The 26,143-nt window shown below is 43.4% G+C and overlaps 1 protein-coding gene across 2 annotated transcripts in view; it reads left to right on the plus strand.

Moving 5' to 3' along the window:
- The window catches only part of LOC129860969 (helicase ARIP4-like), a 91,386-nt gene that overhangs the window by 53,576 nt on the left and 11,667 nt on the right, over positions 1–26,143 (plus strand). For both annotated transcript variants that reach the window (XM_055931946.1, XM_055931947.1), the window contains 7 exons: positions 2,875–3,012; positions 8,482–8,705; positions 14,614–14,796; positions 19,730–19,863; positions 20,472–20,668; positions 21,161–21,503; positions 23,919–24,096. In XM_055931946.1, the coding sequence (XP_055787921.1) occupies positions 2,875–3,012; positions 8,482–8,705; positions 14,614–14,796; positions 19,730–19,863; positions 20,472–20,668; positions 21,161–21,503; positions 23,919–24,096 (1,397 nt within the window). The remainder of the gene's footprint in view (positions 1–2,874; positions 3,013–8,481; positions 8,706–14,613; positions 14,797–19,729; positions 19,864–20,471; positions 20,669–21,160; positions 21,504–23,918; positions 24,097–26,143) is intronic.

Consider the following 26,143-nt stretch of genomic DNA (forward strand, 5'->3'; position numbering starts at 1 on the left):
AAACACTTGATTCAACACAAGTTTTTCCATTAAAATTCTTGCCACCAACAGAATGCTATATACAGTTGAAGTTAGAAGTTTACATCCACTTAGGTTGGAGTCATTAAAACTAGTTTTTCAACCACTCCACAAATTTCTTGTTAACTTCTCTGGGATAGGTGAGACGGTAGCGTCCCACTTGGCCAAAATCCAGAAAAAATGTAACGCGCCAAATTCAAATATATTACTATAACAATCAATCTTTCATGAAATCACACATGAAAGACACCAAATTAAAGCTACACATGTTGTGAATCCAGCCAACATTCAAAAAGGATTTATGCACATTTGTGGCCTGCTGGAGGTCATTTTGCAGGGCGCTGGCAGTGCACCTCCACAAAGGCGGAGGTAGCGGTCCTGCTTCTGGGTTGTTGCCCTCCTACGGCCTCCTCCACGTCTCCTGATGTACTGGCCTGTCTCCTGGTAGCGCCTCCATGCTCTGGACACTACGCTGACAGACACAGCAAACCTTTTTGCCACAGCTCGCATTGATGTGCCATCCTGGATGAACTGCACTACCTGAGCCACTTGTGTGGGTTGTAGACTCCGTCTCATGCTACCACTAGAGTGAGAGCACCACCAGCATTCAAAAGTGACCAAAACACCAGCCGTGAAGCATAGGAACTGAGAAGTGGTCTGTGGTCACCACCTGCAGAATCACTCCTTTTTTGGGGGTGTCTTGCTAATTGCATATAATTTCCACCCTTTGTCTATTCCATTTGCACAACAGCATGTGAAATTTATTGTCAATCAGTGTTGCTTCCTAAGTGGACAGTTTGATTTCACAGAAGTGTGATTGACTTGGAGTTACATTGTGTTGTTTAAGTGTTCCCTTTATTTTTTTGAGCAGTGTATATATGGCACATGGAAACCAAACACGGGTGGTCTATGGTGATAGGTGGGATGGGCTGAGAGTGGCTGAGGGGTGGGATTAAAGACTTTATGTTCAATAATGTCTTGTTATGTGATTGCTGTATGTAAAAGCTGAAAAGCTGTAAAAGCAAAGATGTGTCCTCCGAAGAGTGGGTTGGTGGATGGGTTAATAAATGTCAAAAATCATATATATATATATATATATATATATATATATATATGTAGAAAATTGTTAAAATAAAGATAAACCCTGGAATGAGTAGATGTCCAAACTTTTGACTGGTAATATATATATATATATATATATATATATATATATATATATATATATATATATATATTACCAGTCAAAAGTTTGGACATCTACTCATTCCAGGGTTTATCTTTATTTTAACAATTTTCTACATTGTAGAATAATTGTGAATAAATCAAAACTATGAAATAACACACATGGAGTCATGTAGTAACCAAAAAAGTGTTAAACAAATGAAAATATATTTTATTTTTGAGATTCTTAAAAGTAGCCACCCTTTGCCTTGATGACCGCTTTGCACACTCTTGGCATTCTCTCAACTAGCTTCATTGAGGTGAGGTAGTCACCTGGAATGCATTTCAATTAACAGGTGTGCCTTGTTAATTTGTTTAATTTCTTTCCTTAATGCATTTAAGCCAATCAGTTGTGTTGTGACAAGGTAGGAGTGGTATACAGAAGATAGCCCTATTTGGTAATAGACCAAGTCCATATTATGGCAAGAACAACAGCTGAAATAAGCAAAGAGAAATGACAGTCCATCATTACTTTAAGAAATGAAGGTCAGTCAATCCAGACAATTTCAAGAACTTTTAAAGTTTCTTCAAGTGCAGTCGCAAAACCATCAAGCGCTATGATGAAACTGGCTCTCATGAGGACTGCCACCGGAAAGGAAGACCCAGAGTTACCTCTGCTGCAGAGGATAAGTACATTAGAGTTACCAACCTCAGAAATTATAGACCAAATAAATGCTTCACAGAGTTGAAGTAACAGACACATCTCAACATCAACTGTTCAGAGGAGACTGCTTCAATCCGGCCTTCATAGTCGAATTGCTGCAAAGAAACCACTACTAAAAAACACCACGGAGAAGAGACTTGCTTGGGCCAAGAAACATGAGCAATGGACATCTGTCCTTTTTCTGATTAGTCCAAATTTCTGATTTTCTGTTCCAACCGCCATGTCTTTGTGAGACGCAGAGTAGGTGAACGGATGATCTCTGCATGTGTGGTTCCCACTGTGAAGCATGTGTGATGGTGTGGGGGTGCTTTGCTGGTGACCACTGTCAGTGATTTATTTCAAATTCAAGGCACTCTTAACCAGCATGACTGCCACCACATTCTGCAGCGATACGCCAACCCATCTGGTTTGCGCTTAGTAGGACTATCATTTGTTTTTCAACAGGACAATGACCCAACACACCTCCAGGCTGTGTAAGTGCTATTTGACCAATAAGGACAGTGATGAAGTGCTGCATCAGATGACCTGGCCTCCACAATCACCCAACCTCAACCAAATTGAGATGGTTTGGGATGAGTTGGACCGCAGAGTGAAGGAAAAGCAGCCAACAAGTGCTCAGCATATGTGGGAACTCTTTCAAGAAAAAAACCATACCGGGTAAAGCTGGTTGAGAGAATGCCAAGAGTATGTAAAGCTGTCATCAAGGGTGGCTACTTTGAAGAATCTAAAATATGTTTTGATTTGTTTAACACTTTTTTGGTTACTACATGATTCCATATGTGTTTCATAGTTTTCATGTCTTCACTATTATTCCACAGAAAATAGTAAAAAATAAAGAAAAACCCTTGAATGAGTAGATAGTAGTAGTCCAAACTTTTGATTGATACTGTATATCATAATAGAAATTCACTGGTTGATACTTAACACACTCAGGTGATTAACTACTGCATCTCTCCCTCTGTTCCCTCCAGGACATCTGTCTCAGAGTGTGTCTACTCGCCTGGCCAAACGGGATCATGCGATCTGCCTGGACACCAGTAACAGAGGCACTAACGTCAGAGAAGACAACTCCAAAGCTCTGGTCCCAGAAGCACACGCCCCCAAAGAAGGTGCGACCCCATTCACTATGAGACGCTGTTTAGTGTCCCTCATCAAGCTAGAGAAGCCCCAGGGTCTGTCACACATGACATATTAATATACATTATATTACACATGTTAACTGAGACTAGGGCTGTTGCGGTAACCGTATTACCGTCACACCAGCGGTCACGAGTCGCGAAGACAGTCAAATTCCACATGGCCGTTTAGTCGGTAATTAGGCTTCTCCAAGCGCTGATGCTCCTGCTGGTCATTAGTAGCTTACCTAACTTGATAACTGCCTGGTACTCAGCACTCTATTGCCCCTCTATCACTCTGACATCAATGCAAATGTAATCGAATATCTAATTAAACACTTAATGAGAGCCCATGAGCAACATTTTTATAGGCTATGCATATAGAGAAGGATACCATCAGCTTTCTATAGGCTAGGCCTACTATATTTTTTCTCTCAACTTTCCTAACATTAATCACATTCCTTAAATTTACAACAGGAGTATAGCCTACCTGGCTGGCATGAAAATAAACCACAGGGAAAGCGTCCTCCATTCGCTATTTAAGTGCATAGATGACATGTATTTTTCCCCCTGCCCCTCTTTCGATGCAGGTGCATGATAATGGTCCATCCTAAATCAAAACTAATGTCACACATATATTATTTAGTATATGTAAAGACAATATTAAATCAAGAATAGACTGATGGTTGACAATATTAGCCTATCACTTGTGAATGATATATTATCACTTGTGAATGATATATTATCACTTGTGAATGATATATTATCACTTGTGAATGATATATTATCACTTGTGAATGATATATTATCACTTGTGAATGATATATTATCACTTGTGAATGATATATTATCACTTGTGAATGTTGCCCAGCATAAGAAACAATGCCTTTTTTTGTGACTTGTTCGAATCATAGTCGCACACCTCGTAGCCTGGCATATATGTTTTAATAAGGTTTGTATCACAACTAAAGTGGCCAAATAAGTTCTTTAAAATTTAAGCACAATAATCCGCTTACAAGGGGTATAGAGCCTAACTGGCATATATAAGCAGCGTGTGAGTTTGGGGAAGATAAGATAATTTTCACCATAAAAATGCACCTTTATAATAAAAGCATTACATACATAATTACATTTGCGATCACTTTTGATAATGGTGTTTTCCGCTAATGGAACATTTGCGTTTATAGCCTACTACCATGTGCGCATTGATGCGCTTATAATGTGAAGAAATCAACTTTTAGGCTATCAACATTTGAAGCTAAACGTTCTGATCTGTTGCATCAGCCTCATTGAGTAGTGGTTGTATTCATTTAGGATCTATCTCATCCCACAACTGTCCCAGACTATGTTTGGAATATTTATTTTATTGCACAGAATAGAATAGGTCAACTTTTGTACTATGGGGGATAGTAGATTGACATAGTCTAGTGTTTTTGCTGTTCATTAGGCCTACTCATCTTGTTGGCTGACGAAAAGTAAATGTGGACACTTATTCCAATATCTTCAATATGCACCTTGCAATTGGATAAGAACAAGCGCAGTTGTGTCCCGATGTGTCTGTCTTCACTTGTAGCCTGTGATTAAGACCGATTATGTGACAGAGAGCCATGGGAGTGAGAAACGATTCAGATTGCACAGCAGATATTTGAGAATGTCAAATTGTGAGACTATTGGAGTGTGTACTTCCTTCGCAAAAAAACAAAGCAGAGCTCATGCCTTTCAAACAACTTTTTTCAAATCATCATTAGTCTCATCATGCAGCCTTTCAATGTATTAAAAATCAAAACAGATAGCCCATTGTAGCCCACAGCCATTTGGCAAAGCCAGATCAGGACCTAACATAAGGACAACTCAGAGTATGCTGTTCTGTTCTTCTGAAATAGACTACATTTTCTTCATATCATGCTTCTTTAGACCTGTCTAAAATAATTAATGGATTTGTTGTGAAGGTGTACGCAAAATTACATGGATTTATTTGACTTTTTAAAATGTGTGGAAGCCAGGAGATGCTAAATGTGTATGTTAATTAGTGATCAATTACCTTGAAACAGGCAGTTATTTGCTTGACAATCACCGGCTGGCGAAATTTCGTTACTGCCACAGCCCTAACTGAGACTGATTGTGGTCCTCCTGTGCTGATCTAGGATCAGGTCCCCTGTACCTTTTATCTTATTCATTATGATCTAAAAGGCCGAAATGATCCTAGATCATAACTCCTACGCTTTGAATACCTGCCCTGGTTGTGCAATACTGAGGAACTCTGCTCCAGTCATTCTTGGATTTCCATCAACAACATTCGGCCAGTGATCTTTATGAATTTGACATGTTATCAGATGAATAGCCAAGTCACACTGTAGTTAATAGAGCACAAAAATATGTCAACCAAACATGCTTCCTGAACCACTGCTGGATTTAGAACGGCAAGACTGCCATGCTTTATATGCTTGGTGACGTTATGACCCATTTCTCTGTTCTTCATGTGTTGTAAATGGAATCAAATGTGGGTTAGATGCTTACTGTAGGTCAATTAAGGGAAATGGTCTCGCTGCAGTGTACTTTATGAAAGTACGTCATGTAAAGTCATCAAAATGACAGCATGGTGTCACGTTCCTGACCTATTTCTGTTAGTTTGTTATGTGTGTTAGTTGGTCAGGACGTGAGGTTGGGTGGGCATTCTATGTTTTCTGTTTCTGTGTTGGTTTTGGGTTGCCTGGTATGGCTCTTAGAGGCAGGTGTTTGGCGTTCCTCTAATTAAGAGTCATATTATGGTAGGCGTTGTCACAGTGTTCGTTGTGGGTGATTGTCTTCCGTGTCTGTGTCTATTTCACCACGCGGGACTGTTTACGGTTTGTTCGGTTTATGTAGCCTATGTCTCCTATTCGTGCGTTTTCTTGTTTTATGTAAGTACGTCGTCTAGGTCTGTCTACACCGTTTGTTGTTTTGTAAGTTTAATCAAGTTCTTGTTTTCGTTATTAAAATATGTCATTTCTTTACGCTGCGCCTTGGTTCCCTCAATACTCCTCCTCTTCCGAAGATGAAGAGGAGGAGGAATGCCGTTACACATGGGGTACGTAGGGACTGGGGTGTGCTGTATCCGACTGGCTCTGAGCAGTTGTCTGAGCTAGAGCAGGAGAGTCGCTACAGTATAGAACTAAGCTCTGGTGGGTACATCATGTGCTTTTCCTCCACTGGTCATGACTCTCACACACACACATACAGACACACACACACACAGTCTCTCTCTCTGTGTCACTTATTCACACATACATACACCTGTCTGTTTGTGGGCATAGATCCACATTGAACAGATCCATTCCCAGTTGAACCCCCTTCCAACTCACCCTGCGTTTTTGAGTCCTGGATGAGAGGGTAGGCATGGAGAAAATGTCTGGTTAATGCCAGCCCCAGCCTCAGCCAGCTTCGAGCCTCAGGCAGCTCCCAGCCTCATGCAGCTTCCAGCCCAGGCAGTTTCCAGTCCAGCCAGCGCAGTAACATTTCTGCCCGTTATGTAAACCCATCTCCCACCACTATAATCCAGCTTGTATAAGCTTCCATTCACTAGACTTACATAAGCCTGCTCTCTATCGTCTTCTCCTCCCCTCTTCTAGGCCACATCTGTAGTTCAAAAAATGGCACAAGTTTGTGGAACTTATCACTTAATATAGATGACGTGGGGACCAGTTTAGATGTTTCTACACTGCTCAAAAAAATAAAGGGAACACTTAAACAACACAATGTAACTCCAAGTCAATCACACTTCTGTGAAATCAAACTGTCCACTTAGGAAGCAACACTGATTGACAATAAATTTCACATGCTGTTGTGCAAATGGAATAGACAACAGGTGGAAATTATAGGCAATTAGCAAGACACCCCCAATAAAGGAGTGGTTCTGCAGGTGGTGACCACAGACCACTTCTCAGTTCCTATGCTTCCTGGCTGATGTTTTGGTCACTTTTGAATGCTGGCGGTGCTTTCATTCATTCAGATCTAGGATGTGTTATTTTAGTGTTCCCTTTATTTTTTTGAGCAGTGTATATATATTTTTTACATTGTTATTTGAAAACAGACCAGGGAAGAACTTTTTTGAAGATTTGTTTGCCTGAAGATACTAAGACAAACATGACGCCAGAAAAATGTGTGATTTCATAGATTTGTGAAAACAGATGTCTTCTTTTGGAGATAAATAATGTTATTGAAACATTTACATTTACATTTAAGTCATTTAGCAGACGCTCTTATCCAGAGCGACTTACAAGTACATACATTCATACTTTTTTTGTACTGGCCCCCCGTGGGAATCGAACCCACAACCCTGGCGTTGCAAGCGCCATGCTCTACCCACTGAGCCACACGGGGAAACACTTATTATTGAATTATTGAAACTAATGAAATGTTTGATATTTTATTTGTTTAGGCAATATTGTGTAACATAATGATAGAAAATGATTGTTTTGATCAAAAGGCAGCCACACAATGCAATTGAAACATATAGGTATTATGTACAGTACCAGTCAAAAGTTTGGACACACCTACTCATTCAAGGATTTTTATTTTTTACTCTTTTCTACATTGTAGAATAATAGTGAAAACATCAACTATGAAATAACACATATGGAATCATGTAGTAACCAAAAAAGTGTTATACAAATCAAAACATATTTTATATTTATTCTTCAAAGTAGATTCTTCAATGTAGCCACCCTTGATGACAGCTTTGCACACTCTTGGTATTCTCTCAACCAGCTTTACCCGGAATGCTTTTCCAACAGTCTTGAAAGTGTTCCCACATATGCTGAGCACTTGTTGGCTGCTTTTCCTTCACTCTGCGGTCCAACTCATCCCCAACCATCTCAATTGGGTTGAGGTTGGGTGATTATGGAGGCCAGGTCATTTGATGCATCACTCTCCTTATTGGTCAAATAGCCCTTACACAGCCTGGAGGTGTGTTGGGTCTTTGTCCTGTTGAAAAACAAATGATAGTCCCATTAAGCGCAAACCAGATTGGATGGCGTATCACTGCGGTAGCCATGCTGGATAAGTGTGCCTTGAATTCTAAGTAAATCACTGACAGTGTCACCAGCAAGCACCCCAACACCATCACACCTCCTCCTCCATGCTTCACGGTGGAACCACACACGTGGAGATCGCACAAAGACATGGTGGTTGGAACAAAAAATCTCAAATTTGGACTCATCAGACCAAAGGACAGATATATTTAGATTTGTTTAACATATTTTTTGGTTACTACATGATTCCATATGTGTTATTTCTTAGTTTTGATGTCTTCACTATTATATATTAACAGTAAAAATATAGAAAACCCCTTGAATGAGTAGGTGTCCAAACTTTTGACTGGTACTGTAGATATATTAAATGCTTTTCCATTTCCATCTACAATGCTCTTCTAACAAAAACACCTTGAACCCCCCCCCCCTTTTCTTTTTCCTTTCTCAACCATAGACGTGATCGAGCTCAGCTCCGGCGAGGACGACGCCCTACAGATCAGCAGCGAGTCCACCAATGAGGAGGAGGAGCGGTCGGAGGAGGCCAGCGGCGCCCACGTCAACGACGCTGTAAACCAACCGGACGCCCTGGGGCGTGTCTTGGTCAACCTGAACCACCCTGCTGAGGAGGTAGACCTGTTCCTCTCCCCTCAACTGGTCCGGGCCGTCAAACCTCACCAGGTATGGATTCCCTCAGTAGAATATCAAGTAGGCTTGTGCGGTATATACCGTATACCAGGGTATTTGGAAATCGTCACGGGATGGTTTTTCCAATACCTTCAATACATTCTAATATTTGTAACAATTTAAGTAAATACCTGCAGTCAACTTGTGGAATGAGTTGGGGGAGGAAGCATATTGCGTTCTTATTTCACCTGTCACATTATTGTACAACGGGATAAAGCAGGAGCAGGTGTGTCCAGCTGTGTGTTGACAGGGGTCTCATTTTATATTGAGTCAACAGTGTTTTTTTGCTTCAATAGAGTGATCAGGGATGTGCATCTATAGTTTTCCTTCACAGAAAATACATTAGTGCACCACATTCAGCATAAAATAGCTTTATCTTGATTCGATGACAACAGAAGTCTTTTTTGCAAAACAATGTAGGGCCATCATATTTCTAATGTTTAGGCGTATCATAGGAAATGTATTTTCTAACGTTTTGCTTAAAGTTAATATTTCATTTTACTGGCGAAAAGTTTCTGGCTACACAGAGAAAAGTAGCTCCACATCAGTCAGAGCGCTGTCTGCTGATAGAATGATGGAGAAAAGTAGCTCCACATCAGTCAGAGCGCTGTCTGCTGATAGAATGATGGAGAACAGTAGCTCCACATCAGTCAGAGCGCTGTCTGCTGATAGAATGATGGAGAACAGTAGCTCCACATCAGTCAGAGCGCTGTCTGCTGATAGAATGATGGAGAAAAGTAGCTCCACATCAGTCAGAGCGCTGTCTGCTGATAGAATGATGGAGAACAGTAGCTCCACATCAGTCAGAGCGCTGTCTGCTGATAGAATGATGGAGAACAGTAGCCTCACATCAGTCAGAGCGCTGTCTGCTGATAGAATGATGGAGAAAAGTAGCTCCACATCAGTCAGAGCGCTGTCTGCTGATAGAATGATGGAGAACAGTAGCTCCACATCAGTCAGAGCGCTGTCTGCTGATAGAATGATGGAGAAAAGTAGCTCCACATCAGTCAGAGCGCTGTCTGCTGATAGAATGATGGAGAAAAGTAGCTCCACATCAGTCAGAGCGCTGTCTGCTGATAGAATGATGGAGAACAGTAGCTCTACATCAGTCAGAGCGCTGTCTGCTGATAGAATGATGGAGAACAGTAGCTACACGTCAGTCAGAGCGCTGTCTGCTGATAGAATGATGGAGAAAAGTAGCTCCACATCAGTCAGAGCGCTGATAGAATGATGGAGAAAAGTAGCTCCACATCAGTCAGAGCGCTGTCTGCTGATAGAATGATGGAGAACAGTAGCTACACGTCAGTCAGAGCGCTGTCTGCTGATAGAATGATGGAGAAAAGTAGCTCCACATCAGTCAGAGCGCTGATAGAATGATGGAGAAAAGTAGCTCCACATCAGTCAGAGCGCTGTCTGCTGATAGAATGATGGAGAACAGTAGCTCCACATCAGTCAGAGCGCTGTCTGCTGATAGAATGATGGAGAACAGTAGCTCCACATCAGTCAGAGTGCTGTCTGCTGATAGAATGATGGAGAACAGTAGCTCCACATCAGTCAGAGCGCTGTCTGCTGATAGAATGATGGAGAAAAGTAGCTCCACATCAGTCAGAGCGCTGTCTGCTGATAGAATGATGGAGAACAGTAGCTACACGTCAGTCAGAGCGCTGTCTGCTGATAGAATGATGGATAACAGTAGCTCCACATCAGTCAGAGCGCTGTCTGCTGATAGAATGATGGAGAAAAGTAGCTCCACATCAGTCAGAGCGCTGATAGAATGATGGAGAAAAGTAGCTCCACATCAGTCAGAGCGCTGTCTGCTGATAGAATGATGGAGAAAAGTAGCTCCACATCAGTCAGAGCGCTGATAGAATGATGGAGAACAGTAGCTCCACATCAGTCAGAGCGCTGTCTGCTGATAGAATGATGGAGAACAGTAGCTCCACATCAGTCAGAGTGCTGTCTGCTGATAGAATGCCTGTTCGTGAATTCTCATCCCAGTTTAGAAGTGCAACTGAAGCACAAAGTTAGTCTGATGTCGAGCAGAAAGTACAATAAGAACCATTTTAGATCTGCGTTTCCAAACGCAGCAAGATATTTCTTTTTTCCCTTCGTGACAAACACAGAATTCTGCGTTAACACGACCTCTAAGTTTAACTTGCTATCTAAGTAAGTGGCTAAATGAATAAGGTGACAAGCATCATATTGTGTTAGCTTTCTGCCCTGTTTGAGAAGTCAAAGCCCTTTGGATGTTGTTTGCACAGCTGCCACTGCCATATTGATTTCCTTGTGTTTTTTATCCTTTCCGTTCTCGGCTGTCTGCTCCTCCCCCCTCTTCTTCAAGCAGAGCAGGCAGGCCTCTTGCCCTAGCGACTCCAGACTCCACACAGCTTGTAGACATGCTGCTGGAGCCTCCCGAGTTGCGTAGCGGTCGGGCACTGCAGTGCTTGAGGCATCACTACAGATCTGGGTTCAATCCCAGGCTGTGTTGCAGCCGGCCAAATCCGGGAGACCCAATTGGCCCAGAGTCGTTAAGGGAGGATTTGGCTGGCCAGGATGTCCTTGTCCCATCACGCTCTAGCGACTCCTGTGGCGGGCCGGGCGCATGCATGCTGACAAGGTCGCCAGTTGTACGGCGTTTCCTCCAACACATTGGTGAGGCTGGCTTCCGGGTTAAGAGAGCAGCATGTCAAGAATCAGTGTAGCTTGGCAGAGTCGTGTTTTAGAGGACGCATGGCTCTCGACCTTCGCCTCTCCCGAGTCCGTACGGGAGTTGCAGCGATGGGATAAGACTGTAACTACCAATTGCATATCACAAAATCGTGGAGAAAAAGGGGTAAAAAGTGTTTAAAAATTAAGACATGCTGCTGGAGAGCCAGTACTGCATGCGTCAAAAATGTATTCATTTGCACAATGCAGTGGTGGAAAAAGTACCTAATTGTCATACTTGAGTAAAAGTAAAGATACCTTCATAAATAATGACTCGTGAAAGTCATCCATTTTTATCAGCATATTGATTCCACAACACGAAGGGCTAATACTCTTGACCACTGCTACTCTAACTTCCGTGATGCATACAACGCCCTCCCCCGCCCTCCCTTTGGCAAATCCGACCACAACACTATCTTGCTTGTCCCGGCTTATAGGCAGAAACTCAAACAGGATGTACCAGTGACGAGAACCATTCAACTCTGGTCTGACCAATCGGAAGCCACGCTCCAAGATTGTTTTGATCACGAGGACTGGAATATGTTCCTATCAGCCTCAGAGGACAATATTGACCTATACGCTGAGTCGGTGAGTGTGTTTATAAATAAGTGCATTGGAGACGTCGTACCCACTGTGAACATTAAAACCTGCCCTAACCAGAAACCGTGGATGGATGGCGGCATTCGCGTAAAACTGTAAGCGTGATCCACCGCATTTAACCATGGAAAGAGGTCTGGAGATATGGCTGAATATAAACTGTGTAGTTATTCCCTCCGCAAGGCAATCAAACAAGCGAAATGCCAGTACAGGGACTAGGTGGAGTCGTAATTTAACAGTTCCGACACGAGACGTATGTGGCAGGGTCTACAGGAAAACAGCCACGTCACGGACACCGACGTCATGCTTCCAGACAAATTAAACACCTTTGCCTGCTTTGAGGATAATACAGTGTCTCCGTCTCGGCTCGCTAACCAAGACTGCGGCCCCCCCCCCCCTCTCCTTCTCAGTGGCTGACGTGAGTAAAACATTTAAACGTGTTAACCCTCACAAGGCTGCTGGCCCAGACAGCATCCCTAGCCATGTCCTCAGAGCATGCACAAACCAGCTGGCTGGTGTGTTTACGGACATATTTAATGGCTCCCTATCCCAGTCTATTATCCCCACATGCTTCAAGATGGCTACCATTGTTCCAGTACCCAAGAAGGCAAAGATAACTGAACTAAATGACTATCGCCCCGTGGCACTCACTTCTGTCATCATGAAGTACTTTGAGAGGCTAGTCAAGGATCATATCACTGCCACCTTACCGGCCACCCTAGACCCACTTCAGTTTTCACACCGCCCCAACAAGTCCACAGATGACGCAATGGCCATCACACTGCACACAGCCCTGTCCCATCTGGACAAAAATAATACCTATGTAAGAATGCTGTTCCCCCAGGTGGTGAAGGTAGGAAACAACATCTCCACTTTGCTGACCCTCAACACTGGTGCCCCACAAGGGTGTGTGCTCAGCCCTCTCCGTTACTCCCTGTTCACCCACGACTGCGTGGCCATGCACGCCTCCAACTCAATCATCAAGTTTGCAGATGACACAACAGTAGAGGGCTTGATAACTAACAACGACGAGACAGCCTACAGGGAGGAGGTGAGGGCACTCGGAGGGTGATGTCAGGAAAACAACCTCTCACTCAACGTCAACAAAACAAAGGAGATGATCGTGGACTTCTTGGGCGTACACATCACAGACAGTGTGGTGAAGAAGGAGCAACAGCGCCTCTTCAACCTCAGGAGGCTGAAGAAATTTGGCTTGTCACCCAAAACCCTAACTAACTTTTACAGATGCACAATCGAGAGCATCCTGTCGGGCTGTATCACAGCCTGGTACGGCAAGTGCTCCGCCCACAACCATAAGGCTCTCCAGAGTGTGGTGCGGTCTGCACAACGCATCACCAGGGGCAAACTACCTGCCCTCCAGGACTCCTACAACGCCCGTTGTCACAGGAAGGCCAAAAAGATAATCAAGGACAACAACCACCTGAGCCACTGCCTGTTCACCCTGCTATCATCCAGAAGGCGAGGTCAGTACAGATGCATCAAATCTGGAATTGAGAGATTGAAAAACAGCTTCTATCTCAAGGCCATCAGACTGTTAAATAGCCATCACTAACTCAGAGAGGCTGCTGCCTACATTGAGACCCAATCACTGGATACTTTAATAAATGGATCACTAGTCACTTTAAATAATGCCACTTTAATAATATTTACATATCTTACATTACTCATATCACATGTATATACTGTATTTTATACCATCCACTGCACCTTGCCTATGCCGCTCGGCCATCGCTCATCCATATATTTATATGCACATATTTTCAATCACCCCTTTAGATTTGTGTGTATTAGGTAGTTGTTGGGAATTGTTAGATTACTTGTTAGATTTGTGTGTAGTAGGTAGTTGCTGGGAATTGTTAGATATCACTCGTTAGATATTACAGCACGGTCAGAACTAGAAGCACAAGCATTTCGCTACACCCACATTAACATTGCTGACCAATACAATTGGATTTGATTTGGAGTAGAAGTCTACCTATAACTCCTACCTATATATGCATAACTTTATGAGCTGGATTGCCTGTCTTTGCAATTTGTTTATTTTCGTTTGTGCTCGTTAGCATATTAGGCTACCAGCCTCCATGGAAATTTGCTATTACTGTTAAATTACTTAATTTATTACCATCCTGGTAATAGACTCCCAATGGGCTTTTTTAGTGTTTTTGGCACCTTCTTGTGTACTAAGCTGGTAATACTGTAATTCCCAGGGTGAGAGAAAGACGGTATGACGATATGCAAGTCGGGATACCGCCCAACCCTAATATCAAGCCTATCAAACAGTTTTCTCTTCATACATAATCAATCTACCAACCATGGTACCACTGACTCAATAGGGCCATGGATTCTCTTGTTTGCACAGGCAGTCTAGCAGTTATAGGGCCAATTTCCCAGATCCATATTAAGCCTAAAAAGCACTTTCAATGAAGATTTTCTGCCTCTGCCAAACCCCATAGAGCCCACGGAGACAGCCATGGTATACAATGCAGTCAAACAAATATAACAATTAACAGACTTATCAATCTGCTAATGATCTCGCTACTTCTGTCTCTTCCTCCTTTCTTTTCTCCCCCTCCATCAGATCGGTGGGATCCGGTTCCTGTATGATAACCTGGTGGAGTCTCTGGAGAGGTCTAAGCGCAGCAGTGGCTTCGGCTGTATCCTTGCCCACAGCATGGGCCTGGGCAAGACCTTGCAGGTCATCTCCTTTATAGACATCCTGCTTAAACACACGCAGGCCCACACCGTGCTCGCCATCGTTCCTGTAAGTGGCTGTGTGTACTCTTTTCTCTCTTTACATGCTCTGTTTATTCTGTTTATACATACTGGACATAATGCAATGGAGGTGTGTGAATCCATCTTGTAATCTCTTGACTGAGGTAATGTACTTTCTCTCTACCACTCTCTCTCTACCGCGCACTCTCTCTCTACTGTTCTCTCTCTCTACCTCTCTCTCTACCGCTCTCTCTTTCTCTCTACCGCTCTCTCTTTCTCTCTCTCTCTTCCGCTCTCTCTCTCTACCTCTCTCTTTCTCTCTCTCTCTTTCTCTCTTCCGCTCTCTCTACCGCCCTACTGACCGCTCTACCGCTCTCTCTCTCTCTACCGCTCTCTCTCTCTCTACCGCTCTCTCTCTCCCTCTACCTCTCTCTCTCCCTCTACCTCTCTCTCTACCGCTCTCTCTACCGCTCTCTCTTCCGCTCTCTCTCTCTACTGCTCTCTCTACCTCTCTCTCTACCGCTCTCTCTTTCTCTCTACCGCTCTCTATTCTATCTACCGCTCTCGCTCTCTCTCTCTCTCTCCCTCTACCTCTCTCTCTCCCTCTACCTCTCTCTCTCCCTCTACCTCTCTCTCTACGCTCGCGCTCTCTCTCTACGCTCGCGCTCTCTCTCTACCGCTCTCTCTCTACCGCTCTCTCTCTCTCTCTCTACCTCTCTCTCTCTCTCTCTACCGCTCGCGCTCTCTCTCTACCGCTCTCGCTCTACCGCTCTCTCTCTACCGCTCGCGCTCTCTCTCTACCGCTCTCTCTCTACCGCTCTCTCTCTACCGCTCTCTCTCTACCGCTCTCTACCTCTCTCTCTACCTCTCTCTCTCTACCGCTCTCTCTCTACTATTCTCTCTCTACCGGTCTCTCTCTACCGCTCTCTCTCTCTACCGCTCTCTCTCTACCTCTCTCTACCGCTCTCTCTCTACCTCTCTCTACCGCTCTCTCTCTCTACCGCTCTCTCTCTACCTCTCTCTCTACTACTCGCGCTCTCTCAATTCAATTCAATTCAAGGGGCTTTATTGGCATGGGAAACATGTGTTAACATTGCCAAAGCAAGTGAGGTAGATATTATACAAAAGTGAAATAAACAATACAAATTAACAGTAAACATTACACATACAGAAGTTTCAAAACAATAAAGACATTACAAATGTTATATTATATATATACAGTGTTGTAACAATGTACAAATGGTTAAAGCACACAAGTTAAAATAAATAAGCATAAATATGGGTTGTATTTACAATGGTGTTTGTTCTTCACTGGTTGCCCTTTTCTTGTGACAACAGGTCACAAATCTTGCTGCTGTGATGGCACACTGTGGAATTTCTCCCAGTAGATATGGGAGTTTATCAAAATTGGATTTGTTTTCAAATTCTTTGTGGATCTGTGTAATCTGAGGGAAATATGTCTCTCTAATATGGTCATACATTGGGCAGGAGGTTAGGAAGTGCAGCTCAGTTTCCACCTCATTTTGTGGGCAGTGTGCACATAGCCTGTCTTCTCTTGAGAGCCATGTCTGCCTACGGCGGCCTTTCTCAATAGCAAGGCTATGCTCACTGAGTCTGTACATAGTCAAAGCTTTCCTTAAGTTTGAGTCAGTCACAGTGGTCAGGTATTCTGCCACTGTGTACTCTCTGTTTAGGGCCAAATAGCATTCTAGTTTGCTCTGGTTTTTTGTTAATTCTTTCCAATGTGTCAAGTAATTATCTTTTTGTTTTCTCATGATTTGGTTGGGTCTAATTGTGCTGTTGTCCTGGGGCTCTGTGGGGTGTGTTTATGTTTGTGAACAGAGCCCTAGGACCAGCTTGCTTAGGGGACTCTTCTCCAGGTTCATCTCTCTGTAGGTGATGGCTTTGTTATGGAAGGTTTGGGAATCGCTTCCTTTTAGGTGGTTGTAGAATTTAACGGCTCTTTTCTGGATTTTGATAATTAGTGGGTATCGGCCTAATTCTGCTCTGCATGCATTATTTGGTGTTCTACGTTGTACACGGAGGATATTTTTGCAGAATTCTGCATGCAGAGTCTCAATTTGGTGTTTGTCCCATTTTGTGAAATCTTGGTTGGTGAGCGGACCCCAGACCTCACAACCATAAAGGGCAATGGGCTCTATGACTGATTCAAGTATTTTTAGCCAGATCCTAATTGGTATGTTGAAATTTATGTTCCTTTTGTTGGCATAGAAGGCCCTTCTTGTCTTGTCTCTCAGATCGTTCACAGCTTTGTGGAAGTTACCTGTGGTGCTGATGTTTAGGCCGAGGTATGTATAGTTTTTTGTGTGCTCTAGGGCAACGGTGTCTAGATGGAATTTGTGGTCCTGGTGACTGGACCTTTTTTGGAACACCATTATTTTGGTCTTACTGAGATTTACTGTCAGGGCCCAGGTCTGACAGAATCTGTGCAGAAGATCTAGGTGCTGCTGTAGGCCCTCCTTGGTTGGTGACAGAAGCACCAGATCATCAGCAAACAGTAGACATTTGACTTCGGATTCTAGTAGGGTGAGACCGGGTGCTGCAGACTGTTCTAGTGCCCGCGCCAATTCGTTGATATATATGTTGAAGAGGGTGGGGCTTAAGCTGCATCCCTGTCTCACCCCACGACCCTGTGTGAAGAAATGTGTGTTTTTTGCCAATTTTAACCACACACTTGTTGTTTGTGTACATGGATTTGTCGTATGTCGTATGTTTTACCCCCAACACCACTTTCCATCAATTTGTATAGCAGACCCTCATGCCAAATTGAGTCGAAGGCTTTTTTGAAATCAACAAAGCATGAAAAGACTTTGCCTTTGTTTTGGTTTGTTTGGTTGTCAATTAGGGTGTGTAGGGTGAATACATGGTCTGTTGTACGGTAATTTGGTAAAAAGCCAATTTGACATTTGCTCAGTACATTGTTTTCATTGAGGAAATGTACGAGTCTGCTGTTAATGATAATGCAGAGGATTTTCCCAAGGTTACTGTTGACGCATATTCCACGGTAGTTATTGGGGTCAAATTTGTCTCCACTTTTGTGGATTGGGGTGATCAGTCCTTGGTTCCAAATATTGGGGAAGATGCCAGAGCTAAGGACGATGTTAAAGAGTTTTAGTATAGCCAATTGGAATTTGTTGTCTGTATATTTGATCATTTCATTAAGGATACCATCAACACCACAGGCCTTTTTGGGTTGGAGGGTTTTTATTTTGTCCTGTAACTCATTCAAGGTAATTGGAGAATCCAGTGGGTTCTGGTAGTCTTTAATAGTTGATTCTAGGATTTGTATTTGATCATGTATATGTTTTTGCTCTTTATTCTTTGTTATAGAGCCAAAAAGATTGGAGAAGTGGTTTACCCATACATCTCCATTTTGGATAGATAATTCTTCGTGTTGTTGTTTGTTTAGTTTTTTCCAATTTTCCCAGAATTGGTTAGAGTCTATGGAGTCTTCAATTACATTGAGCTGATTTCTGACGTGCTGTTCCTTCTTTTTCCCTAGTGTATTTCTGTATTGTTTTAGTGATTCACCATAGTGAAGGCGTAGATTCAGGTTTTCCGGGTCTCTATGTTTTTGGTTGGACAGGTTTCTCAATTTATTTCTTAGATTTTTGCATTCTTTATCAAACCATTTGTCATTGTTGTTCATTTTCTTCGGTTTTCTATTTGAGATTTTTAGATTTGATAGGGAAGCTGAGAGGTCAAATATACTGTTAAGATTTTCTACTGCCAAGTTTACACCTTCACTATTGCAGTGGAATATTTTATCCAGGAAGTTGTCTAAAAGGGATTGAATTTGCTGTTGCCTAATTGTTTTTTGGTAGGTTTCCAAACTGCATTCCTTCCATCTATAGCATTTCTTAATGTTACTCAGTTAAAGTTAATGTTACTCTCTCTATCTCGCTCTCTCTCTCCCTCTCTCTCTACTGTTCTCTCTCCCTCTACCTTTCTCTCTCTCTACCGCTTGCGCTCTCTCTCTCTACTGCTCTCTCCCTCTACCTCTCTCTCTCTCTACCGCTCATGCTCTTTCTCTCTCTCTACCGCTCTCTTTCCTCTACCGCTCTCTACCTCACGTGCGCTCTCTCTCTACCTCGTGCGCGCTCTCTCTCTCTACTTCGTGCGCTCTCTCGCTCTACCTCGCTCACGCTCTCTCTCCACCTCGCGCGCTCTCTCTCTACCTCTCACGCTCTCTCTCTACCTCGCAAGCGCTCTCTCTCTCTACCTCGCACGCGCTCTCTCTCTCTCTACCTCGCACGCGCTCTCTCTCTCTACCTCGCACGCGCTCTCTCTCTCTACCTCGCGCGCGCTCTCTCTCTACCTCTCGCACACTCTCTCTCCACCTCGCTCTCTCTCTCTCTCTACTTCGCGCGCTCTCTCTCTCTACTTTGCACGCTCTCTCTCTACTTCGCACGCTCTCTCTCTACTTCGCACACTCTCTCTCTACTTCCCGCACACTCTCTCTCTACTTCCCTCGCGCTCTCTCTCTACTTCATGCGCTCTCTCTCTACTTCATGCGCTCTCTCTCTACTTCATGCGCTCTCTCTCTACTTCATGCGCTCTCTCTCTACTTCATGCGCTCTCTCTACTTCATGCTCTCTCTCTACTTCATGCTCTCTCTCTACTTCATGCTCTCTCTCTACTTCATGCGCTCTCTCTCTACTTCATGCGCTCTCTCTCTACTTCATGCGCTCTCTCTACTTCATGCTCTCTCTCTACTTCGCGCACGCTCTCGCTCTACCTTGCACGCACTCTCTCTCCACCTCCTTCTCTCTCTCTCTCTACCTCACGCGCTCTCTCTCTACCTCGCTCTCTCTCTCTACCTCGCTCTCTCTGTGTTCTCTCTTCTTCTCGCTCTCTACCTCTGAACCTTTTTCTCTCTCTACCCCTCTCTCACTACCCCTCTCTCACTACCCCTCTCTCACTACCCCTCTCTCTCTCCCTCTCTACCCATCTCGCTACAGGTCAACACGTTACAGAACTGGCTGGCTGAGTTTAACCTCTGGGTCCCTTCCTCTGAGGCATTACCTGCAGACATCAACCCCGCCCACTTCTCCCCGCGCATCTTCAAGGTCCACATCCTGAATGACGAGCACAAGTAAGTTTCCCGTCCTCTCTGGGAACAGGGATAGTCCACTACCTCCAATTTCAAAGCTGAATCCTTTTAGCCATGATCATGGTTTGTGTTTGTGAGTGACTAGAAGCTCTGCTTCTATCACACAACTGCCAGGGATCTGTCTCTAAAAATAAATGTATGTACAAACATGACTCATCTATTGCCCAAGTGTGTAACTACATGAACTACGTAAGGCATTTAAAGTACATCAACTATCAAGACCTTTAGCAAGAAGGTTTGATTAAGATATAATGCAGGTCGTCTTTAGGTATATACACTGGGGCGGCAGGTAGCCTAGTGGTTAGAGCGTTGAGCCAGTAACCGACAGGCTGCTAGATCGAATCCCTGGTACAAGGTAAAAATATGTCATTCTGCCCCTGAACAAGGCAGTTAACCCACTGTTCCTAGGCCATCACTGTAAATAAGAATTTGTTCTTAACTGACTTGCCTAGTTAACTAAAGATGGATAAATAAATAAATATGTCTCTAAATGCCTATGCTATTATGTGTGGAACATTGTCACTGATGTGCTATCTTTCTTTCCCTCTTTTCGCTCTCATCTCTTTTTCTCTCTCTCTTTTCTCTTTCAGAACCACGGCCAGCAGAGCGAAGGTGATCTCTGACTGGTCGCTGGATGGCGGCGTGCTCCTGATGGGGTATGAGATGTACCGCCTGCTGTCCCTGAAGAAGAGCTTTGTGGCGGGCCGGAAGAAGAAGTCCAAGAAGCCCCAAGGACCAGTGGTCATTGACCTGGACGAAGAGGACCGGCAGCAGGAGCTCCTCAAAGGTCAGTAGGTCAAAAAGGTCACCTCAAAGTGACACCTGTCAATCGACACTAATGTCAGTCATGTCCTGAGCTTTTCAGAGTTTTCAAACCAGCAGCTTATGGCAGTTTTTCTTTCATCAAACCAAGATCATCTACACATTTGGATTTTGAGAGATCCTAATGTTTAACCCTTTGTTAGAACCCATGTTAGATAACATTTTGTTAGACATTTTTCATGTGCTCCAGGATGTGTGTACATGTACATGCATGGGTTTCCAGTTATCCAGTCACGACATCAATTTAGTATGACTTCATCATGAGTGACTCCGATAACATGAGTCACTTAGATAAATGGAACGTAAAGTAAATGCTTTGATCAGTCCTACATACACATCTTACCGTCATGGCTTTTTTATTGGATTTAACCTTCATTTAACTAGGCAATCTGGGACTGGTTGGACTTCCATTGTTCCTGAAATAGCTCTAACTTGACATTCCTCTACCCTCCTGAAGACATAGAGAAGGCCCTGTCTCGCCCAGGCCCGGACGTGGTGATCTGTGACGAGGGCCACCGCATTAAGAACTGCCACGCCAGCACCTCGCAGGCCCTGAAGAACATCCGTACCCGGAGACGTGTGGTCCTCACGGGATACCCACTCCAGAACAACCTGATAGAGTACTGGTGCATGGTGGACTTTGTCAGGCCTGATTTCCTAGGTACCAGGCAGGAGTTCAGTAACATGTTTGAGAGGCCCATTCTGAACGGGCAGTGTGTGGACAGCACGCCTCAGGACGTCCGGTTGATGAGAGACCGAAGTCATGTCCTCCATAGCCTGCTGGAAGGCTTCGTCCAGAGGTGAGAATGAGAGCTGGTTATAACCCACATGAACTGTTGCTACTACAGTATTCTCTTTTTACTTTATAGGCAAGTTTCCCCCTCTCCGATTAAATCTTAAGATTACTTTATTGGTCAATTGCACACAAGGTCCAGGCGAAATTTGAATTCTGCTTTTACCCAACCCCTCCGTAAACACACATGCATACATACACATACAGGGTTTTTGGAGAGGTACAGTGCTGCCACACTGGTCGCCTGCGGAGCTGTTGTTGTGGGGGGTTAACCTCTAACGAGCCTCTACCCCGGATCCGGGAGCACCCCCCCCCCCCCCACACACACTGATTAGCATCGCTAGCATAGCGTCACAATTAAATAGTAGCATCTAAATATCATTAAATCACAAGTCCAAGACACCTAATGAAAGATACAGATCTTGTGAATAAAGCCACCATTTCAGATTTTTAAAATGTTTTTCAGGGAAGACACAATATGTAAATCTATTGACTAAACACGTTAGCAAAAATCACCATTTTTCTTTGTCCACCATTTTCTCTCAACACCAGTAGCTATCACCAATTCGGCTAAACTAAGATATTGATAGCCACTAACCAAGAAAAAAACCTCATCAGATGACAGTCTGATAACATATTTATGGTATAGGATAGGTTTTGTTAGAAAAATGTGCATATTTCAGGTATAAATCATAGTTTGCCATTGCAGCCAGCATCACAAATCTCACCAAAGCTCCTAGAATTACTACAGACAGCAACGTGTATTACCAATTTACTCATCATAAAACATTTCTTAAAAATACACAGCACATAGCAATGGAAAGACACAGATCTTGTGAATTCAGACAACATTTCAGATTTTCTAAGTGTTTTACGGCGAAAACACAATAAATCGTTATATTAGCATACCACATACGCAAACGTTAACCGAGCACTGATTCTAGCCAAAGAGAGCGATATCGTATCATCGGCAAAATATATTAATTTTTTCACTAACCTTCTCAGAATTCTTAAGATGACACTCCTGTAACATATTACAACATACATATACAGTTTGTTCGAAAATGTGCATATTTAGCCATAAAAAAACGTGGTTATACAATGAAAATAGTAGCAAAACAAGCCTGGAAATGTCGGTCGCCATCTTTGAGTGATCTAGTTTAATCAATAGCTAATCATATACTTGACTAAAAAATACAGGGTTGACAGGAATCGAAAGACAAATTAGTTATTAATGCAATCGCTGATTTACATTTTTTTTATTATCCTTACTTTTCAATACAGGTTGCGCCAAGCGAAGCTATACAAAACAAAATGGCGGCGTAAGTGTTTAACATTTTTCGACAGAAACACGATTTATCATCATAAATTGTTCTTACTGTGAGCTGTTCTTCCATCAGAATCTTGGGCAAAGAATCCTTTCTTGGGTCTAATCTTCTTTTGGTCGAAAGATGTCCACTTGTCCGTCGAAATGCCCACTAACGTACGACCGGGACCCCGAAATGTGCCCAGCGCTTCAAAGTGCACAACAAAGCAATGCCTCAAAATCGCACTAAAAGGATATAAATTGCTATGCAACGGTTCAAATTAACTACCTTATGATGCTGTTAACACCTATAACGGGTAAAAACATGACCGGAGAAATATTACTGGCTAAACTAACGCTTGGAAGGAGGCGAGTCCGATGTCCTTCGCGCGAAAGGCGCAGGCAGCAAAGGGAAGCTACTTCCGCTATTTGGTGTCTTATAGAGAAACTGATTGCGCAATCGACACCATTCAAAGCGTCATCACGCACTGACATCCAGGGGAAGACGTAAGCAGTGTCTGTTTCTCCATAGCATTTACAGTGAGCTTTAAACTGACTCCAGATCAGTGGCCAAAATGTTTGAAATCTGACTCCCTATCATGAAAAGTGCTGTAGATTGAGTTCTGTTTCACTCAGAGACAAAATTCCAACGGCTATAGAAACTAGAGAGTGTTTTCTATCCAATAATAGTAATAATATGCATATTGTACGAGCAAGAATTGAGTAGGAAGCCGTTTAATCTGTAATGCAAATTATGCTAATGAGAAAACAGCACCCCCTATAGTCTCAAGAAGTTAAGAGCCTTGCTCAAGGACACAACGGCAGGCAAAGGCATCTAGGATTTTGATAACAGCAACCCTCTGATTGCCAGCTCATTACCCGCCAAATTTTTCCTTTCGGACCCGGAATTTTAACTGGCAACCCTCCAGTTACTGGCTCACCTCTATAACTGCTAGCCTACCTGCCACCCCAGTCTATTCCTGGACTAAAGAGTACTTTCAATGGATATTTTAGTTGAAGTCTGATAATGGTTGTGTTTGTTCATGAATGTAGATGAGATCTATATGGCATAAATATTTGTGGTCTAGCTCTGGTTGTGCTTGTGTTTGTTCCCAGGCGTGGCCATAACGTGCTGAGAGACCAGCTTCCCTCCAAGGACGAGCATGTGATCATGGTGCGCCTGTCGCCCCTGCAGAGGGCCCTCTACACAGAGTTTATGAACCGCTTCAGAGAGGCAGGCAACAGCGGCTGGCTCAGCCTTAACCCACTCAAGGCCTTCTGTGTGTGCTGCAAGGTGTGCATACCTTTCCGTGTCTGTTTTGTCATACACAGGAGTGAAATAAATGTGGGAAGTGCAATCGGAAAGTATTCAGACCCCTCGACTTTTTCCACGTTTTGTTAAGTTACAGCACTATTCTTCAAATGGATTACATTTTTTAAAAATCCTCATCAATCTACACACAATACCCTATAATGACAAAGAAAAAATGTTTTTTAGAAATGTTTGCAAATTTATTACAAATGAAAAACAGATACCTTATTTACATACAGTGTAGAGGTCTCTAATTTTTTATCATAGGTACACTTCAACTGTGAGAGACAGAATCTAAAACAAAAATCCTGAAAATCACATTGTATGATTTTTAAGTAATTCATTTGCATTTTATTGCATGACATAAGTATTTGAGTACCTACCAACCAGTAAGAATTCCGGCTCTCACAGACCTGTTAGTTTTTCTTTAAGAAGCCCTCCTGTTCTCCACTCCTTACCTGTATTAACTGCACCTGTTTGAACTCGTTACCTGTCCACACCTGTTCACACACTCAATCAAACAGACTCCAACCTCTCCACAATGGCCAAGACCAGAGAGCTGTGTAACAACATTGGGGATAAAATTGTAGACGTGCACAAGGCTGGGATGGGCTACAGGACAATAGGCAAGCAGCTTGGTGAGAAGGCAACAACTGTTGGCGCAATTATTAGAAAATGGAAGAAGTTCAAGATGACGGTCTGGGGCTCCATGCAAGATCTCACCTCGTGGGGCATCAATGATCATGAGGAAGGTGAGGGATCAGCCCAGAACTACACGGCAGGACCTGGTCAATGACCTGAAGAGAGCTGGGACCACAGTCTCAAAAATAAAACATTAGTAACACACTACGCCGTCATGGATTAAAATCCTGCAGCGCACGCAAGGTCCCCCTGCAAAAGCCAGCGCATGTCCAGGCCCGTCTGAAGTTTGCCAATGACCATCTGGATGATCCAGAGGAGGAATGGGAGAATGTCATGTGGTCTGATGAGACAAAAATAGAGCTTTTTTGGTCTAAACTCCACTCGCCGTGTTTGGAGGAAGAAGAAGGATGAGTACAACCCCAAGAACACCATCCCAACCGTGAAGCATGGAGGTGGAAACATTCTTTGGGGATGCTTTTCTGTAAAGGGGACAGGACGACTGCACCGTAATGAGGGGAGGATGGATGGGGCCATATCGCGAGATTTTGGCCTACAACCTCCTTCCCTCAGTAAGAGCATTGAAGATGGGTCGTGGCTGGGTCATCCAGCATGACAACGACCCGAAACACACAGCCAGGGCAACTAAGGAGTGGCTCCGTAAGAAGCATCTCAAGGTCCTGGAGTGGCCTAGCCAGTCTCCAGACCTGAACCCAATAGAAAATCTTTGGAGGGAGCTGAAAGTCCGTATTGCCCAGCGACAGCCCCGAAACCTGAAGGATCTGGAGAAGGTCTGTATGGAGGAGTGGGCCAAAATCCCTGCTGCAGTGTGTGCAAACCTGGTCAAGAACTACAGGAAACGTATGATCTCTGTAATTGCAAACAAAGGTTTCTGTACCAAATATATTAAGTTCTGCTTTTCTGATGTATCAAATACTTATGTCATGCAATACAATGCAAATTAATTACTTAAAAATCATACAATGTGATTTTCTGGATTTTTTTTAGATTCCGACTCTCACAGTTGAAGTGTACCTATGATAAAAATGACAGACCTCTACATGCTTTGTAAGTAGGAAAACCTGCAAAATCGGCAGTGTAGATATGCCACACCTGTCAGGTGGATGGATTATCTTGGCAAAGGAGAAATGTTAACTAACAGGGATGTAAACAAATTTGTGCACAACATTTAAGAGATTTGTTCTCCCCACTGTAACTATTCAGACCCTTTGCTATGAGACTCGAAATTTAGCTCAGGTGCATCCTGTTTCCGTTGAAACCTGACAGAGCTTGAGAGGATCTGTAGAGAAGAATGGGAGAAACTCCCGAAATACCGGTGTGCCAAGCTTGTAGCGTCATCCCAAGAAGACTCGAGGCTGTAATCGCTGAA

This window comes from Salvelinus fontinalis, chromosome 8 (assembly GCF_029448725.1).
Source record: "Salvelinus fontinalis isolate EN_2023a chromosome 8, ASM2944872v1, whole genome shotgun sequence".
In the NCBI taxonomy this organism is placed as follows: Eukaryota; Metazoa; Chordata; class Actinopteri; order Salmoniformes; family Salmonidae; genus Salvelinus; species Salvelinus fontinalis.